At 35.6% G+C, this 22,140-nt stretch overlaps 1 protein-coding gene across 3 annotated transcripts in view; it reads left to right on the top strand.

Annotated features, from left to right (window-relative positions):
* The window catches only part of LOC136835312 (serine protease svh-1-like), a 194,866-nt gene that overhangs the window by 25,403 nt on the left and 147,323 nt on the right, over positions 1–22,140 (top strand). For 2 of the 3 annotated variants that reach the window (XM_067098642.1, XM_067098651.1), the window contains exon 2: positions 5,659–6,095. The exons of the other annotated variant lie outside the window; for it this stretch is intronic. In XM_067098642.1, the coding sequence (XP_066954743.1) occupies positions 6,003–6,095 (93 nt within the window). In that variant the 5' untranslated portion in view covers positions 5,659–6,002. The remainder of the gene's footprint in view (positions 1–5,658; positions 6,096–22,140) is intronic. 3 annotated transcript variants of the gene reach the window in all.

Raw genomic sequence — 22,140 nt, 5'->3', positions numbered from 1 at the left:
TACAACAAATTGACTTCCTTGGTAGATAAGACCGCATCCTTGAAAACAAAATGAACTAGAAGGCGTTCCTATACCTTTAGCGTATTCATGTTGCAGATGTCCTTGAAAATATCTAGCAAAGCACATTCGTTTTTGTGCGTACTAAAATGTGAATATCCAGCAACACGTTTATGAATGAAATAGTAAGAATCATAAGGTGTTCATCTCACGCTGGGTATTTGCCCGAGAACATCAGTAAAACCATTCCGCCAGTGGCCTCCAGTACTGGCAGTGCATCATAATATAGTTTTTCTCCTAGACTTGTATTCCCATACGCGCTCTTGCGTTCGTGTGAGTGGGCGGACTGTCTCTTTTTATTCTTCTTTCTCTCTCTAGACTTGACGTCCTCGGCTCTTGTCATTTGGCAGTACAATCCTTCAGTGTTACTATGCAAGGCCTAAGCCCTCCCGGTTTGTGGACAGTGATCAGCTGTTTTCTGTGTACTTTAATGATATAAAAAAATTTAAATACAGAAGTTCCGAATGGTAATTGATCGTTGTAAACTTTTTTACTCTAGTAATTTACTGTCATGTGGCAGCTTATCTGGTGGCCAGAGACTAATGTGCCCTTTTTTCTTGTCAACTTTGTTAGTTATATACATATTCGTCGCATTTTTCTATTGTTTATTCATTTTTTTTATTCACCAATGTATTTTTCCTAGAGCAGGAGCATGTAAAATTACCCTTGTTCATATGAATTTTCACTCTTCTAAAAGATGTTCTTCACTCCCATTTAAACACACATTGAAGGCTTGAGCTACAGTCATAATATTTATATTTCCACACAATTTTGGTCTGCCCAGAAGTTATCAGTGCTTATTTATGCTTTCATAAGTCGTTCCTTTCGCCACATTGGGGTCCCACGATTGATAATGTTGCATTTTCAAATAAGGTGTCCAATTCACGCAAGTCTTCTTCTGTAACCTCTTAATCGGAGGCTTTGAACCGAGTGTGAATCTCCGGACTACCTTGCCTGTGACAAAGAGTTGTTTTGGTTCTAAACAAAGACTCTGACGCCCTCACAGACTCCAACACTTCCTTATTGAGCAGGTTTCTAGAGACGAGCCTTGTTGGTTTGCGCAAGTTTATTTAGATACCTGACTGGGTTCGTTTGCCTTCTTAACTTTTCGAATTGTGTATTTGTTCGTCTTTTCTTGTGACTGTAATCAATATTTACTCATATGCCTTGCACGTATGCTTACATTTGCTTCGTTGTGGGCACCTGGAATTGCTGTTAAGTTGCAGGAAGCAAATGCAAGTCGGAAGTTACGAAACTATTGCGTTCTGTTTCAAAAACTTTCGTCTTATATAATGGGTGTACATTATTGAGCCAAAGCTGTTTGCTTAAAGCTTCACATTGTCTTCAGTTATTTTTTTTATCGAAGCCCTTTGTTCATCGTAATAAAAAAGATATGAATGACACTTAAGTGGGATTTTATTTCATCTTAGTTTCCCGGAGAGATCGGACAGTATTACCAACCTTGAGTATTGCAAGCGAATCCGTTGTTTGGGTAACTGTTCTGTTAATTTTTTCAACTTTATATTATTACTGGAAACTAACATATATTTAAATAGTTATTCTACTACTTTCCCCATCTATATGTATACTTTTATTCACATATTCTTAATTCCTTGATTTAAAAAATATCCACCGTTTATGTGTGTCACTTGTAAAGAAAAATGCGAAGTAATTTCAGAAAGTCAGCAAACTCACGCGTTGGCATCTTTCACTTTCGAGCGTTAGTTCTTGGGTGTATCCTAGCGATGTTGCATCAAGAATAATAGTAAGCACCCGAGTCCGCTAGATATTGTTTCTTGTTTGTTTTCCTTTTAGGAAGATGTTCTGACTTTAGACTACTACTGCTGTGGCTCGATCAAGAGTTACTGCTCACTCTGTGCCCTAACTTTGCTGTTAAAATACCATAACTCGCGCATCCTGCACTGTTCCTTGCAAACACTTCAATTGCAAACACTTCAGATCTTTCAGAATACAAAAGACAGGGAAAACTAAGCTTTTGATTGATGCGCTCAGTATTTACGTGATAACAATCTATATGGGCAATTGTAACTTCGCTTCTGTCATTTATTTTCTCTGTCTCGGCTTAATTCTCCAAGCGGCACGTACGATATTTTAGAACATAAACTCAAAAGTGACATTGTAGCTTATAATAAATAACATGTTAAATCATTATTGATCTACAGCCTGAGTTGTCAGGGAGCGTACCTAGCAACTATTTTTTGCGTCGATGAAGACAGAAGTTTTGATTTCACCCTAACTTCAGTTCCAGTTTTAACAAACATTATATATATCTTAAGTTTACAGTGGACATATTTTCATAGTCAACCGATTGATTTAGCATCACGTTAGTATTAAGGTAATGGATGGAACGTTCCGTGTGGCAGATGTAGAAGTATTTAATATTCAAATTAGGCTACACTAAATTGTTTGACATTCGACAGCAGCGTTATATTGTTTTGTCTCCCCATGGTTACCATTTTATATATATATTATATATATATATATATATATATATATATATATATATATATATATATATATATATATATATATGTGTGTGTGTGTGTATATATACACATATGTATGTATGTGTATATGTGTGTGTGTTTGTGTATATATACATATATATATACATTTATATATATGAGGGTTTTTGTACGGTATGTAATATATACATCATAATCCCTAAAGAGGACTGGCTACAGAAGGTGCTAAACTTCCTGTTCTCAGAAATTATTCGGGCGATATTGCTAGCCCTTGCCCTTACATAACCTAGCTACGAACAACAGCAATCTTATAACTACCAAGCACAGTAGTCACTGCTTTGGACAAAAGAAGTTTAACTGATTTTTCGAAAAACGAGTCAGATTCACTTTACCCGGCGAGGATCGGAGCTTTCGCTGCTGAAGCAAACTATTTGATAAATTAATTAATAAGTTGAAAAGGGGAGAAAATCACCAATATTAATTGCACAAAATATAATAAATTTAATGTTCAGTTAATATGTCCGTAGTGTGTATAAAGTTTAGCCCGTTTGCATGGCTATATTAAAGTATTCTCGTAAAAGTACAGTGATTTTCAAGATGTAAAAGAATGGAAGACAACAAGATTAGAAGTTGATAGATTAGGTTGTCACAAACGCGATGTAATCTACAAGGGGAAGGTCTTTGCCAATGAATTAGTTGGATAGTCCCTGAACTTCATTTCGTTTATTGGTGCATCGCTTATAGGTCCTTCTTACTGATATGGTGACTAATTGTATCTCCAGAGAAGGATAATACTTGAATCATTTTGAAATCATACCATTCTTCGTTTACTGGAAGTATAGTGTTAGCATACAGTGATGTGTCATGCTTAGCGTGTTTCAGCAGATTTATTTTGTACCAAAGTGATGAAGCTATTTCATCGTGGGTTTGGCTGCTGCTCCATGAGAAAGCAGAACTCACGAAAAGGGATAGAATTTAAGGAAAGGCTTCACCACAGAAGGTACAGGCAGTCAATGTGATGTTTTCATTAGAACTTGCAGTTAAAAATGCTTAAATCCAATTTTGTCTCTTGTTCTTTAACTCGGGATTTTCACTTCAAATAACTGATCTTGGGGTCTCATTGCGTTTCTTAATCACTCAACATATTTTCATGGTTGATGGCCAGGTAATCTGTTTTAGGCCATAACTATAACTATAAAAATAAGTTTTTAAAGATAACGGGTACTTTGAAAAGTAACTTTTCAACGGATTTGGTTTGGGCGGCTTTCCTTTTGCAATTGTAAAGCACAACCACATGCGTGTTGTATTTGCAGATAAATGCGTTGTCCTTGATTACTACAATACTTTTAGAAATGAACGCTGTAATATGGTAACATTTTACAGGGATGAATCTAAGTAACTTCAGTATTTACTGTCTTTTTGTAATACCCATTTTTATAGGATTTTAAAACGTGACTTGCAAATAGAAAGATAAAACGTTATTTTTGCAAAACTATCAGAAGCTTGTTTCTTGATGTGTTGAATATTTTAGCGATGGTTTTTTTTTTTTTTTTGCGGACATCCTCTCTCGATTAATGAAATTAAGCAGATTTGGGCCTGGTCAGCACCTGCATGGTGACAACCAAAACCCAGATCCTTTTTGAGCCCTTGTTCCTTGTTTCATTATATCTCCGTGCAGTAAAACGCAATTTGCATTCAAATGTGTATTATTATTTGTAACAACGATTAAGGGCAATGAACTCCACGTATACCCGTGTTGTCCACTGCTGCAATTTTTTTTAGAAATGAGATTTTAACATACTAATAGATAAAAAAAGGAATTTAGGTAATATCTGTTTTGGAGGATTTTTAAACAGCAAAAGCTGATTCCTGATGTGTAGCTTTTTCTTAGCCAGTTTTTCTTCTTTTTTTGCGATGATCATTCACTAACCTATCACGTGCTCCGTCGACTGGGCCCAGTTTCTCTTACCACTAACCCCTGTGTAAGAATGCAGAATCAGAGTACCAATTTCCAAGCTTAAGGAACGTTCCTTGGCATCGGGACATGACTTAAGGGCCATCTTATATTACCCTTAGTTTTACGGTAAAGGTACACTAGTCCTTTATACATATCCCCCCCCATGGGGGTTAGCACCGTCATTGCACCTCATGTGGTGCACTGTAGGCATAACTTAAGGGTCTTTGCAGCGTCCCTTCGGCCCTTTAGCTGCAACCTCTTTCATTCCTTTTACTGTACCTCTGTTCATATTCTCTTTCTTCCCTCTTACTTTCTTCTCTCTTCAACAACTGTTTCATAATGGAACTGCGGGGTTTTTCTCCTGTTACACCTTTCAAACCTTCTTACTGTCAGTTTTCGTGTCAGCGCTGAATGACCTCGTAGGACCCAGCGCTTGGCCTGTGGCCTAGATTCTGTATTCTGTTTATGCATTTTTCCACACTATGAAGCACTAACGAGATAGAAATCCTAGGGCCTTCGTGACGTCCCTTTCGCCGTATCTCCGGAACTGGTCCAGTGACGCTCCCGAGACGCAGGAAGTTACAGGTGGCATGAAATTGCAAGTTGCAAGGATGCTTGTTACGCTGGTCTGTAGGTGTTACATATTCGGTGAGTCTGTATGCAGCTGTCAAGGTGCTTGAATGTTTGTCAGTCTGCGCGTGTAAGTAATTCACGTCCTAAGAATATATTATATATCCTAAGTTTATCTTTATATATATATATATATATATATATATATATATATATATATATACATACATACATACATACATACATTTATGCATGTATATATACATATATATGCATATATAATTTATATACATTTATATATTATATATATATATATATATATATATATATATATATATATATATATATATATATATATATATATATATATATATATATATATGATTGTGCACAAATGTGACCAAGCACAATACATTTTGAATGCTTAGCCAAGCTTATCCCCAAAGCTTCGCTGCTGATTAAATCTATTTGTTCATGAAAAGAATGTAATCACCTCATGTTTTGACCATATCGCTTAACGAGATGATCGTTGTGAAGACTAAAATCTTCTTGTTAATTAGGAGATGACCTCTAATACTCTTCTTTCAGAATTTAACAACGCAAAAGTATGAATCGTGTTTCGAAACCAGATGCAAAGTGTCTTTCGAGTGTGACTGGAAATCCGGCTGTCATTCATGTCTCACCAAGTGACGCGAAGTATTCTTTTTAGTTATTGTCATTTAGTGAAACAGTTCTCGGATGCTCTTTGTAACTATAATGAAGACTGGGTTTGTGTTAAACTTTGCTTTAAAACTTTAAAGTGCTTGCCAGAGATTTGTGAAGAAAGCGCGAGTTGAAAAGTCTAGTTCCGACTTCTAGAAGACGAGGCGGCAGTCAGTTCAAAACATTGAAAACGGGTTTTGAGTTGTCTCGTAGGGGCCACTAAGGAAATCATGGCGGGTCAAGGTCGAGTCGATGCTGCAAGACAACTTCGCAACTTTGTTCTGATCCTCACAGCTACCTCGCTCAAGGTCGTCGTATCTCAGGTAAGAGAGCTCTTAGAATTTCATTTACTGCATCTTAAGGCTTATCTGATATCTTGCGGAAGGTTATACCATTCGCAATTTGGAGACAAATATTCCTGTGGCATGTTAAGTGGACATGGGACCCACTACTTCAGCCATATTTTTGTATGTCCTTTTACTTATTTTCTGTTTAATCTGTTTATTTTTGAGGGTTTCTGCAGGACTGTACATGATGATGATGTGTGGGACATAAACATTATTATTTGATGCTGCATTTCGCAATTATGTATTTGTCATTGACAACTAATTCTAGCTTGATAATTGCATAAAGAGTAACGTACTCGGATAGGTGCCACAGTGCTCGAGAAGGCAAAAAATCATGGTGAAATCTACAATGTTCGTAATAAAGCATGATATTTAATCATACCATAAAATACCCGCGTTTGCGCGAACACCAGCACATACATACATACACACATATAAATGTGTATGTATATATGTATGTATATGTATATGTATATATATATATATATATATATATAATCATGAAGCTACAAATGTCGTTTAATATCAAATTCACGCTATAGTATCTCCGATGGAGAATTATCACCGAAGGGAATTTATATAAGTGATAAATGTGTACCACTGGGTGCGTGTGACATGGACCCATTCAACGACTCCAGTGGACGTTCTGCCATGTGTGTGATAAAAAAATTTCTGATATATATATATATATATATATATATATATGTTCACCTTTCCATTGTAATTACTGATACCTTCGTTCACCTTTCCATTGCTAATTAAAGCACATGCAACTATCAGATAAACGAGGAATTAAAGCAAGAAATGTCCCAGAATTAGGAAAAGACAAAAAGAAAAAACTCCATATGAAGGAAAATTTGTCTCTTTATGCAGAAAAAAACTCCGAGAAAGTAACGCAAATAATATCCTTCCCTCTGACTTGAAGACAGCCGCTTGATAGAGTTTTATCATTCTATACCCATAACACTCAGACAAGAATGTAACGACATCACGCCTTCGACTCATTGCAAGCATGGAAGGTGTTGTTAAAGCAGAAGATGTGGTACATTTGCATAGTTGTTCTTGCATAAGGCAGATGAATATATATTTTTTTTCCAGAATTCCAGAGGTTTTTGCTTTTTTTTTTTTTTTTTGTTGATGTAAGGAATACATTATTATTTTTACTTCGGAGATATGGGTTATTAGTACTACTATATATATAATTTTTATTTGTTAATTCATCCTCTGTAGTTAATGCCTGTGTATATTCACATTTTTTATAAACTTGTTAATTTATCAACATTCATCCGCAATATGTAAATATTTATTCTGATCACACTCGTGAATATCAGCAAGCCCTCCCACGCATGCTCGGTTACAGCCATGTATGAAAGTATAACTAAGTGAGAAGCTCTCGTAAACCACCAATAAATGGTAAGACTTTGACGACAAGATGCGAGAATTCAAACCATTATCATTGTTAGTTTGTCGTGCATAATACCAATTTCACTTGCAGTGATTAACGAGGGAGTTTTGCAAAACACATTTCCAAGTGATTAATTAAACGTTACAATTATCTTGTAAGATATTTGAGTGACATGTGCAGAATGTATTAATCAAACTGCATATTCGTCTTCAAGTAAATCACTATTTGCATTGGTAATTGATTTCTGGGTGGGCAACGAAACATTAACTAATACTAGAAGACATGTATTTGTACGTATGTCTGAGAGATTTGTGACTACCTGTGGCATGTGGTTAAAACCACGTACAGCAAGTTGCGTCCTGTTGGTTGCTATGCATTTTGTATAATGAATGCTGTTTTGGTTTCTTACCTTGGAGATTCATTGGTGTATCTGTTACCAGTGCATCTGGCATTTACCTTTTGCATTTTTTTTGGAGAGGGACAATGGAAGGGAAGATGTTGTTATTATTATTATTACTTGAAAAAACAATTTTGGTCATAGGGAAAATCAAATGAAAATAGGATAAGATAAATTTGCAGGTTCCTTAGGCTGTATATTCATTATTTTCTAAATCATCTTAATTAGAACACACAAATATAAGTATACACATAAACACGCACACGCACACATATATATATATATATACACGTACATTCACACACACACACACACACACACACACATATATATATATATATATATATATATATATATATATATATATATATATATATATATATATATATATATGTTATATGAGTGTGTATATATGACTGTATGCATGTGTGTTCTGCCTGCGCCCTCGACCGTTTTGTATGGTATGATTAAATATACCTTGTTATTAACATTGTAGTTCTGACCAGGAATTTTTGTCTTATTTTCCAGTGTACAGCGTCATAGGTCAGCTAATTTTTATGCCATATAATCTTTCCCGCCACTGCAAACATGGCTTGGGAAAGCCTTGACATTTTATTTCCTTTTTGGTTCGCACCCGCGTGAAATGTTCTCTTACGTTAATTCTCTCTCTCTCTCTCTCTCTCTCTCTCTCTCTCTCTCTCTCTCTCTCTCTCTCTCTCTCTCTCTCTCTCTCTCTTCGGGTTTTGCGTGCTTAGGAGTGGTTAAAATTGTCAGACATTTACCTTTTTGTATATAAGAGTTTTGCAGCTGAATAAGGTGAATATTTCATGTAGAATGTTGAATGAAATGTCTGTGAATACGATGAAAGGTTGCCTCGTCGTGCGATGTACAGGGAGGCTATGGTGATTATGTGGCTTTACGAAGGCTTATTATTGCTTAAGATATCTGGACAAGCGTTTAGAAGGTGTTAGCTGAGAAAGTGCAACTGATAACAGTAGATAAGTTGGGGAGGAACGATGTACTTGTAAGATATTGTTTGTTATTTGAGTGATTTTTTAATTTTTGTATGAAACGTTGTTTGAATTGTTCAGAAATCAATGTACAGGTCAGTTTGTATCAGAACTGGATCGTGAGACCGTATCAATTGCAGGAGGTTAAGATACATCAAAAGAGTGTTGACAGTATTTCGTAAGAATGGATGAAAACTCACTAGGGAAATGTCGCCAAGAAAGGGATGTGTATTTTTTTCATGTGGATTTTTCGTGTTTTATATAATGTTAATGATATAATTTAAGGAGAAGCAGGCAAAATATATGATGTTTTATGGGAGGTAAAAAGAGTGTGGATTCGTTGTTATTTTCAGTATACTTAGTGTTGACTGGAGGTAGCAAAGAGAAATTCTCAGCTGGTGAAGTTTATGAAAGATCATTATATTTTAAAACAGGAAAGAGCCGCGTCGAATAAATTTTCTTCTTCAGACACTAGACAGCAACACTGAGCGCTGAATGGCCTTACTTCCCCAGTGCTTGGCATATGCCTAAAATCTACAGTATAAATCAATCAACCACGAAGTGAGTCGAGAAAAGGGCGCTTTGAAAGTTTGTGTCAACCATTACCCGAAAAAAAATCTTTGACGTTAGTGTTGTTTTGATGGATGCCATTGACTTAGCCCTTCGAGGTTAAGTGCAGTGTTTTATGAGGCGGTTTTTTTGTCAGCAAAAATCTTCGGCCTTGCTAATGATTGCGTGAAAAACAAAGTCAACAAAGAAAGAAACCTTGTGATTCATTGTTGGGATAAAGTAAATGGGAGCGAGCCTTGTGTTGTTGGGTACCAGAGAGTATAACTAGTGCACGACGGATGAAAACTCATGCTTACCAGTAATCAGTAACTCAGTTAATTATTGTAGCATACACACAACCGGGCACGCACACATATAACGTCAGCTGAAGACATAGCAGAGATCTAAAAAGAAACAGCAGAGTGCTAAGTACTGTCATGTAATTACCACGTGTGTGTGTGTGTGCATGTGTGGACGTAGATAGATAAATAGAGAGAGGTGGCCGTTATTTGGAGGCTATCCACCACTGAATAGCTTACCACATGGAAAGAGTAGTGGAGAGCAAGAAATATCTGCACAAGGTCAGTGCGCATTGAAATTGGTGACGGCTTCGCGTTAGACTTGAGATTGCTCAGTGAAGGATTACGGTATATGGCCCGGGTTTATTATGACCCTGTGCCTTCCACTGGATATAAACACTGGGAGAGCAAATTAAAAAAAAAGAAGATGATTTGGTGGATAATGAAGGGAAAGGTAACGAGGTAGAATCAGGATGCAGCACTAAACACCCAGGAGATGTAAGTGTGTTTGAGCCTAGTGGTGTAGTTTTGTTCAGCGTGTATGAAAGAAAATAAGTGAATCCTGTAAGAAGAGTTAAAAGGCAGATACCACTGATGAGAAGAATTGGTGAAATGAGTAACGAACAGTACACTGCGTAAGGTATACTGGGATGGTTTAGTCAAGCAGAGAGAACGGTAGAAGATAAGTCGGCACAAAAGTCATATTTGTAAGATGATTTATGAAAGGGGGAGAAAGCATCAGGCTGAGAAGTGGCAGACAATAGTACTAGTGTACCATGGATGAAACCTAATCCTTAATGGGAACGAATTCATATATATATATATATATATATATATATATATATATATATATATATATTATATATATATATATATATATATATATATATATATATATATATATAATATATATATATATATATACATAATATATATATATATATATATATATATATATATATATATATATATATATATATATATATATATATATATATATATATATATATATATATATATATATATATATATATATATATATATATATATATATATATATATATTTATATACATATATATATATGTGTGTGTGTGTGTGTGTGTGTGTGTGTGTGTCTATTTTGTATAATAGCCAGTGTGAGTTGAAGTGGGAAGAACTGCGCGTGACGACGTTCCCGTGTAGGTTTATGATGCAGCTTTGTACAGTTAAAACTTTTTCCTTTTGTCAAGTATCACATCCTTGATTAAACAGTTACTGTACAAATTTGCCTGTGGAGATTGTTTTATCCTCAAGATAGGCTTTTTACGGCAAGCATAACTAGTTGCCTAATTTATATTTATGATATACATATATACCATGGCTGCTCATGGGCTTAAGCATCGGCTCTTTTGTCATTTTCATTGTTCACCTATCCAGGTGCTGAAAAAGCCCAAGTTTGTCTAACTATGTTTGGTGGCGCACACTTGCTAAACGTAGTTAATCACAACAATGTTCAGTTGATGAAAGAATGCGTTTTAAATAAAGTCAAATGGTTTTAAGAATCAATCAGTGCTTGCGCTGACTGACGCGTCGAATTTGTCGTATCTGAAAAAAAATCACGTCTTTGAAGGAAAAGTTAGATTTTATTTTGGTATTATTTATTTTTCTGTGCTTGGCCGCGCCTTAGTGCGACAAACATCTCAAGGTCGTTATGGCGTTTTGTATGAATTAAATGAACTTTAGATCCACGAGTAGTTCGAGATTGCAAAGGAGATAGACATGCAAAGAAAAGGAGTCAGAAGGGAGGAATTTTTGCCTCATTACAACGGTGCAAGTGTTTCATTTCAAGGAAGTGAGACCAGAGTACTAAAAACTGTAGCGCACTCTCGTTCATTAAACGACCAGACTAAAGAAAATAATAAGTTATGGTTATTATTATTAGTAGGTTACGAGTATTATTGTGAACTTTGCGAAGGTCGCAATTTCCTTCACTTAACAAAAGAACGAAGCAGCGACCCTTATCCCTCCCTCTGCAACCCTCCAATCTCGAGGCAACGAACAGGAAGCCTTGGAAAACTACGAGAAAAGGCCACCCATATCTCCTTCATCCCATCTGAAAGAAAAAAAGGGGGTTTTGGGGAATCACCCTCACACTCAAATTATCGCCGAGTGTGCAGACCAATGTCAAGTTCAACACGCAGCGTAAACAGAGGAAGGTCAGTTTGGAAAAATTAGGACGGGTCCTTCGCACGTCATGTCTCTCCTTAGGGTGACGTCACGAGGTTTTTTTTTTCTTGTTTCCATACGTCTTCTTTTTGTTTGCTCTCGTAGGAAGTGACGCACCAGTTCTCGTTGTCCCCATATCGCGTGTGTGTCTTTGCAGCTAGTGAAGATAATATTGTGCCAAGAGCAAATTTAGCCAGTCCTGGTGAATGGGATGTTGTTTGGGTTCTTGGCCGATTTGGAGCCATTTTGTAAATTTCAGCTGGATTTCCTCTGCTTGGATCTTTTCGGGTACCCCGAGGTAGCACATATCGTAGAAAATTAAGAGGAATTACGTAATTATTGTGAATTATTCAAAAATTGTCTAGATAGAATTACAGCAGTCGTGGCAGTAATGGTAGTGACATTGAATTCCCTGAATATTTAAATTAATCACGGAATACTGTTCATACGCACCTATCTGTACAGCCACTTTTACGCACGGATACATAAATATGTATATATATATATATATATATATATATATATATATATATATATATATATATATATATATATATATATTATATTATTGTGTTCCTGTATAGGCTAAGTGTGTACATACATACATATATATTACAGTTGCTCCTAATAAGTAACTTTTTGCTGTATACGACTGATAAGCTATATTTGCAAGAGGTGTATGAAGATAAATATAAGTGATTCGAAACAATGCGAATGATTAAGGAATGCGTACATAAATGCATAGACGTCTGAACGAACAAGATCGTGAATGAATAATGGAAGTAAATCCCACGAAGGAATATTGAATTTTGCTCATTTCCCTGAAGAATTCGTCCTTGCAAGAAAAATATAATTGAAACACTACTTATTTATTTATATATTTATTTATTTATTCACTTATCGGAATCCTTGTGCCTCACAGATCTCTTTCTGAATGATACGCAATAGAATTTAGACGGGTAATAATACCTTTTGTATCTCCAGAGGAAATAAAATTTCAGTAATTTCACGTCCTTGTATCCCCAGACTTGATGTGCCTCACAGATCTCTTTCTGAATGAGATGCAATAGAATTTGGACGGGTAATGCTGCCTTTTGTATCTCCAGAGGAAACGAAATTTTAGTCATTTCACGTCCTTGTATCCCCAGACTTGAAGTGTTGGTCATTTCACGTCTGTAGATGCCCAAAGGATTTAGAATTTTAGTTATGATGCGTCGATTTTGAGGATACAATATGTTAACTGTTGAAATTATGGGAGCGTAAAGAATGAATGTTCCGCAGAAATTGATAGGCTTCCAAACATTTCATTCATAGAGGTGCATAAACATAATAATTTTTGGATTACTTTACCCTCAAAATATAAGGAGGCTTCACAAATTTCAGTTCCTTTAGTTGTAATCATTATTTATTGTATTTTAACAGAGATTTTCACATTCTCAATTGATCCCTAATCCCCTTTTCCTGCGGAGAGCAACTAGATTTGCTGAACAGCAGCACCAACATGCAGTAAATGTGCCTTGCTTTAGAACTTCTCAGTTCCGGAGGTCCTTTATTCCTCACACTGTTGGACTGTGGAAGAGTCTCCCTGAGGATGTCGTGCGACTGGAACTTGAAAAGTTCAAGCGAAGCTGCAGTGCATTACTACCCTGCTGCTATTCTCTTTGCATTTTAATACATTTTTATCCATTTATTAATTTATTTTTTTCTTTTTTAATAAGCGAGATCTCTTCTCTCTGTATTTCTCTTTACCTCCTCTTACGTCTACCTATTGAACAACCATATTCTTTGGAAGCTTGAATTTCAAGTCAGTGGCCCTGTGGGCTTGTTCCGTATAGGGAATCGGTTTATCTTCTAATAATAATAATAATAATAATAATAATAATAATAATAATAATAATAATAATAATAATTATTATTATTATTATTATTATTATTATTATTATTATTATTATTATTATTATTATTATTATTATTATTATTGTCGTCTTTTTTGGGTTTTGTTAACTGTTACGTAAATGTCATACTAAATGCGTTACTGCTTCTGACATAAACATTTCACTGACATCCAAGTCGTCGCGACATTTTCTTACATAATATCCATCATTCATCGCATCGAACACGAAATCGTTTCAGTACTACAAGATTAACAAGATTCCTCAGTCCTTAAATGGCACTACATGAAGCATTGCTTGCATACAATGAGCATACTGCACCTCCAAGGACAGATACGGGTTATAAAAAGCAACTCATCGTTCTTGCGAGCGAAGGTCAGGCGCTGTGCTAAAACGTCGCTTGAAAACATTCCATTCAGCCTCTGGTCACAGAATCCTCCTCGCTGCTGCATTGGGTCTCTTTGTTAGATGTTTACTGTATGTATTACATTTTGCATAATAATAATAATAATAATAATAATAATAATAATAATAATAATAATAATAGATAACGGGGACAACGAAAATCGCAAAAAATGACCATTTAGTTTGTTCTGTTTGTTTATTGTTTTTTCAGTTGAACAGTTTAATTGTGGAATTCCCTCATCTTTGGTTTTCCCAGGTTCTTGCATCCTATATTTAAATGAACATTAATACCCCTCTTGATATTATCAGGTCATCCTCTCTCCTCCCCCTATCGCGGTCCTTTTCTGTTAATTTTAAATTCAATTAAGATGAAAGTTACTCAGCCTGCTGATTCCAGTTACAAAAACAAAACAAAAACAAAAAAATTCACATTTGATTTGGTCCTGATGTTAAGGGTGGCACCTGAGCGAATGCTGAGAATTCCATTCTCTACAATTCTTAGTTAATAACCTTATGAAATGTCTCCATCGCTAAACTGAACATGCCTACCATTTGCGCGATGCATACTGATGAGATTAATTTCCTCGACGCTGTCAGATTACGCTGTATATTGTAGCTTATCCTTCGCCTTTGTTGCTCACCTGTGATTAATCCTAAAGCCCTCGGTAATATTTCGACATGCTAGTGTTTACAGAGCGGCGTCAGCTTCCTATTTGCGCTGGACTTTGATATTTACAATCATATTTTGGTTCCAATATCTTGTATTATATCTTTTGCAAATTATATAATAAGAAGCGAAGATAGTTAACCAGTTAAGATTTGCATCACTTCACGATTAGGAAAAGGCACATAAGAATCTGGAAAAATTTGACTTGTAGACCATTTGTCTGTCAGTATGAATATTCAAGTGGCCTTCAACTTCTCTAAGCGCCAACAGAAGTTTCATACTAAGAAAGCAGTGGTCTTTACGCTGGTTTAGAGATTTGCTCTGTATTTTTTCCCCTTTTTCGGCAATAACGGGTTTTGTTTTTATTGTCTTCTCCTTGTCTACCTCTTCAAGAGTCTCTTATATTTTCAAGAATCTTCTCCATCTGTTGGTCCTTGGGAATTTGGTGTGACGCCAAAAAGAAGTTAGCCAATAAGCTGTTGCACTTGTATACTCAAGGAAGGTTACATTACGTCTACTGTTGGGTATGGTCACAGCATATATTGATTATGGATGTGTTTTTGCAGTATGCTTATCAGAGAGATAAACTACGTTGTATTTTATTGTCTTGTAGCTACCCTGTTTTGTTTGTAGGTTTTTATGTGTATGTTTATTTTGGATATTTATATTCTGTTTGCTTCTCCGATGAATTCAGTTGCTTTTTATGCTTTGTATACCATAACATTCATAAAGGAAGTCTTTTTATGGTTATTATGTTCATGTTTGTTAGTATGCTCTTTACATATGAGGCAGAAATTTGTTCCATTCTGCTTGACTCTTCACAGACGACCTGAAGACTTAAGGGAATTATTCAAGTTTTCATGGTAATACTTTCCTGATCACGATATCTAAAAATACTTGGAGGCATATTATTGAGACTCTCATGAATCACTGTTACGTTGTCATCTCAAGCTACTTTGAATTTTAGAGCTATAAGTCCTTGTTCTTAGAATAACATTATGAAATTAAAGTATAACATTCTTCGATTGACTATCAGAATTCACGTTAGTGTTTAAATGAACTATCACAGTGATGTATTAGAACCAGGCACGGGTTATTTGCTCTACACGGTGGTCATAGGTTCAGCCTGAAGTACGTAGAAGTGTACTTGGTCCTAAAAAAAATAAAAAGTACTTGTACTTGGAATGTACTTGGGGTCAAGCATTCGAGTAATTTTTCCAACAAAAGTTTGGCCCACTTTCCCTTGAAACAATAGTAAAGATATGAGAAACTTGGAAAACATTGCAGATTTCATATTATTAGTAATTATCAACCGGTGCAATAATCAATTTATAAGATTCGTTACATATTAAAGGAAAAATATTTCATACTTGCAATGCACTTGCAACAAAATTACAGTATTAAGTTACATAAATGTCTAAGTACTTTTAATTGCACTTGAGCGCTGTATGTTGCACTAGGACTCAAATCCGATTACAACCGAAGTAAGCTTAATCACTGCCAGCCTGAAAACTTTCTGAAACGAGTTGTGACGTATACTTAACCTTTTTGTAAGCATTCTATTGTAAGCAAGCATATTTCAAGACGGTATGTTTGATGTCCCTTGAAGCAACACTATGCTGCTGTTAACCTTTGTTCCATTTACTGTTTGTTTGATTCTTATAACGTTACCTTCTTCGAATACTTAAATTTAGGTTATAAGACTTTTGACCACCAAGCTGAGTCTCCGTATGCAGGGGATTTCACTCACTATATTTCGTTCTAGTTAATGAATTGGAAAGGTTCACTAAACACCCTATGCGAGTGCCAGACTGACATGATCAAGGAACTAGTGTTCTGGACCTTTTCTTCCAAGGCTAAGAACTTGTAATATATTTCATCACTGACCATAACCGTTATTTTTCACCTTCGCTTCAGTTCCTCGTTGGACGGGTCGGTACCGTTCTCGGGTAGCACTCTGCTGGGCCTGCGTTCGAATCTCCGGCCGGCCAATGAAGAATTAGAGGAATTTATTTCTGGCGATGGAAATTCATTTCTCGGTATAATGCGGTTCGGATTCCACAATAAGCTGTAGGTCCCCGTGCTAGGTAACCAGATGGTTCTTAGCCACGTAAAATAAGTCTAATCCTTCGGGCCAGCCCTAGGAGAGCTGTTAATCAGCTCAGTGGTCTGGTTAAACTAAGGTAAACTTATACTTCACCTACGCTTCCTGATGAGCTTCAGTTCTCTCCTACCTACGGTCTATGGCAATTTGATCAAACGTCGCATTATGACCAGCTTGAATTTTTTGTTTCTTTCCTCCACTTATCATCCATCTGTTTCCAAAGGCCTTAGCCCTTGTGGCAACTTGCATGACTTACGTGCTGGCTTTGGCAAGGAGTTAAAGATTCTGTCTTCTCTCAAAACTGTATCAGGAGAACAATACAGTACTAACTTCATTTATGTTTAATCTTTAGCTCTCCTGCTTCAGAAGGCATGTCGGTCCTACTGGAAATATCACCTGCCTTAAGCTCTGCTTGCCATGAGGTAGAAAGACATTGTTGCAAAAGTACTTTTAAAAACTGGAGTCTAACTGTCCATTTGATTGAACCGTAGCTTCCACTCAGGTCAGTCTGTTTTCAAAAAATGACCCTGTCCTATTCCCAGGCAAAGGAAGCTACTAATGGTGCTTACGGAGAAGCTAGGGGGGGGGGGCTTATTTTTCTTTTTATGGGGGAGTGTAAACCTAATCGAGTAACACCTTTACGGTACATGCCCCTCCATGTTAAAACTTTCCTCCTAGGGTGACCACTCCTACTCCACAAAGATGGTAAAAGAGGTCGAGTGGTGTATTATTAGTCTCTACTAGCTCTACTGCCACAGTTAAATCTGGTACCAATTATTCATCCGTAGATAAACGTTTGTTGAACTGTGTTAAGCCTAATTTCCTGACTTCATTTCTTTAAAAGAAAAGAAAGATAGAAAGAAATAAAAACTGGCACATTATCAATAACGTTCTCATAAGCTTCCGTAAAGTCAACGCTGTCTCTGTGAAAAGACCCTCCTGTTCGGCTATCGTTTCGTATCAAATTCTTCTGTCAGCAACTTCAGTGCATATGATCTCACTCTGCCGCGGAATCGCATGACCCTTTGTATCCATGTTCACTAGGACAGTAGGGTCCTTGCATTCTTGAAGACCCGCAAGACATCTATATGATTCTTTAAAGAACTGGAGAGCAAACCGGTCCCTCCTCTCTCCTTTTGGAAACAGGTACTGGCTCACCCCTAGCCTCCCCGAAAATAACTGCTTATCTTTCAGACTATCATCCTATTGTTTTAAAGTCTGCTGTCACTGAAGTTTTAGAAATTGTATTCAGCTGTCATTTTCTCAGACATCTTAAATCCAACTGGTTTCTTTCGGGTCACCAGTTTGACTTACACCGAACGGTATACAATGGAGATATTCTTTGTCGACTTACTGATGTATGATGATCTACTCGGCAGAGCTCTGGAAAATCTTTTGCTGTTGCTCTTGAGAACTCAGGCCTTTCAACGATCTGATATAAGGCTCAGTTAAACATACTGCCTGCTTGCGACTTTACTCCTTCGGTCTACAAAATCAGTTCTTTGTATCCACGAATACTGTTGTTGATGGCAAAACATCTGCTCCGCTCCCCTTTCCTTATAGAGTTTCTTCTTTAACAACGGTTTTCTAAAGTCTGCTTCACATACGAGTATTCATGCTTTTTCCACAGTTCCACCCCAATATTGTACGCCCCTGCCGACACCCAACATTTTCACTCAGTCCCAGAATGCTCTTTTCGTCTGTCAGGTTTATTTCTGCGACCTTTTCAGAAGTGGAGTTCTTATAAGGTCAAGTTCAGTGACTTCAGGACAATTTCGATTCACTTCTATGAGTATTTATCAATTTTAATCTTGGAATCTGTTTAACGGAAAATATTCTGTTAAAATATTTAAGCTAAACAGTTTATTTCAAACCTTCTATGGAACTACCATGTTGTCTAAATTGTTTAGTATACTTTTCAAGCAGTTGTATGTTTTGTTTCAGTATTTCACAAAGTCAGACATGTTTCTCGTTTTGATTTGAGTGAGAAATTGAAACGTGGTTTACGCCTTTGGGATGGATTATGATGACGAGGTTGCACAAACCAGGTTGATTACCGTCATGAAATGGCAAACAATCCCTCTCGCAGTTCAAAAAGAGTTATGGAAATTAGCCGACAGAATAATCAGTTACGTCCCTTGAGAATTCAATCTTGGAATTAAGGGGCAATCCGTGAGCATACCCATCGTGACAAATTCTTCAAATACAGCGAGGTGCACGCAGAAAGCATTGTGAGTTAATTTCATCGTTCATCAATAAATATGATGAAAAGTTTTTTTCAATGAATAATCTGAGTTAATAAGTCATCACCGGTGATGCACGTGTAAGCTATTCATTGGAATATCCCGTTACAACACGGCCTCGAAATACGTTCCGAGCAGTGCATCTTTATTTTTCTTCTCCTCCCAACAATTCATCGCAAGGTCTTAAGAGTGAACTTTGACATAAGGAGACTTTTAAAAGAGAGCCTGAAAATTTTTGCAGGACTTCATTTTGGTTGACGTCGGAAGCCGTATAAGGTTTTGTTTCAGTATTGTGTAATAACACACACGCAAACAGCCTTTTTTTTTTGTTTTATTTATTTATTTTTTTAACCCCAGGTTCTTTTTCCTTCAGTGAAGGTTGCTGCGCCGGAATGCATTACCCTTCCCTTCCGGCTTTCATTAAGCAGTTATGGGAGGAGGTTACTACCCCACGACCTGACCCGTACGTTCCACGGGCCTGTGTGGAAAGCGGCTGGCTATTCATGATGGTCACCCTTCCAGGTACTGACCCTAATATATATATATATATATATATATATATATATATATATATATATATATATATATATATATATATATATATATATATATATATGTATATATGTATATATGTATATATATATATATATATATATATATATGTATATATATATATATATATATATATATATATATATATATATATATATATATATATATAGTATATATATGTTGACCTTCTCCTTTTAGATGTGGTGGCTCCGGGAGGCGCCAAATATTAATTTACATGTCTATTAAAATAAGCTTACGTATTGTATATTTGATTGAAGTTTTTTTTTATTTCACCCACCATTAGTTATAATTGCGCCAACTGATTTAGACTTTCATAGACAACACCAAGTTTACCCACATTGTTTTTTGGTAGCGAAGATCTGCCAGCAGTAACAGATAAGTGGGATGTTGAGTTCGTTTGTGAGGGTAAGGTCTGCTGTTGTCAAGATCCCTTTCTTAGGAACGTAGTAAGAATATAAAACACTATAGCTAGTTAGCAAGCTTCCTAAAGCAGTCACCCAACATTGGGTGAGGTCTGATAATGCAAGGGAGAGTTTCGTCAAGCGATTAAACTTCATAACATCTTTTGTTTCCTGGCCAAAACATTTTCGTTTGTTAACTTGTTTTTTTTTTCTTTTTCAACATCATAACGTTTACAAAGTAATACTCTTGTATTACTTTTGGGCATACGGCGCAGGAATACAGTGACACGCCGTGAAGTTTGATATCGGTAATTTGTTACTATTCAGCGTTTGACGTCTCGAAAGTTTATGCGAAAAGCTGATTATGCTGAGGGGACATGTAGCTCCCTTTGTTATATTATATTATATATATATATAATATATATATATATATATATATATATATATATACATACATATATATATATATATTTATGTATATATATATATATATATATATATATATATATATATATATATATATATATATATATATATATATATATATATATATATATTTATATATATATTATATATTTATGTATATATATATATATTACTCTGTTATTTAATAATTTTTAGATATATTCCTCTTAGTTCCTTTTCACGAGTAAACAAATCAATGAAGACGCCCGATTTCAAAATACCAACTGAATGCTGATTGTCCCAGTCCCGAGGGAGGATGTCAGAAGGTTAAAGGCCAAAAAACCACTTTTCCAAAGGTTGACCTTCGTTTCCCTCGTAATGGTAGGCGCTTATCGCCTCCCATAAGCGGAGGTCACTGATGTTTATGGCACTGATGGTGAAAATGATGACGACATGCATTTCATTTGCAATGTTGATGATGATGATGCAGTATGCGATTCTGACTAGCACATAGTTTTGCTGTGCTTATGAGGAGAATGCTGGCTTTTATTGCAAAGAAAAAGCGAAGGTAACGACTATAGTAATTGTGGATGTAAACAGTAGCTGGATTGCCAGCGATAACAATGGGAAGTTTCATTAACGAAATTCGATGAGTGAGTTTGCATTATTAGATGGATGTTTTTTGTTGACCCGGCAGTGATTTGATGCGAATATATTGATGAAAAGTATGAAGAAAAATTCAGTATTTGAAATTTTTTTTTTTTTAATATACCGTGTGTTTCGTACATTTATCTTCGCAATGCTAGGAATCTTAATTAGTCATGCTTAAATAATGACTTATTTACATTCCACCAGTATAAGAAAAACATGCACGAGAATAACAATATTAATGTGTCTCGAACAAAAGCGGATTATAAGCACGGACGGCAACGTACACGTTTGAAGCTCTTTTCTTAATTAATTTGCATAAACAATTAAATGTATTTGACTTTTATTGTTGCTTCTTTCGCACCTTCACATTTTTTCTGTACTTGTATTGAATATCGAGTAAATCTTTTATTTATATATTTTATAACTAGCAGAAATTGAATTGCGAAAAAAGTTAAAATATTTTAAATCAGCTGCAAAGGTTACCTTCTATAATGCGGTTTATGATGTCTGTATCATAAATATTATAATGATTCTTCGTGTATAACTACAGGAGCGAGAAAATGGGTTTACACGCAAACACACACTATATATATATATATATATATATATATATATATATATATATATATATATATATATATATATATATATATATATATGTATATATATTGATATATAGATATATATATATATATATATATATATATATATATATATATATATATATATGTATATATGTATATCTATATGTGTATGTGTGTATGTGTATGGTATTTGTTAAATGGATGTGTGCCCATATTGTTTCTTCGTGCTG

The sequence above is a fragment of the Macrobrachium rosenbergii genome, chromosome 4 (genome assembly GCF_040412425.1).
Source record: "Macrobrachium rosenbergii isolate ZJJX-2024 chromosome 4, ASM4041242v1, whole genome shotgun sequence".
Lineage (NCBI taxonomy): Eukaryota > Metazoa > Arthropoda > Malacostraca > Decapoda > Palaemonidae > Macrobrachium > Macrobrachium rosenbergii.
This window is presented reverse-complemented; position numbering and strand designations above follow the sequence as displayed.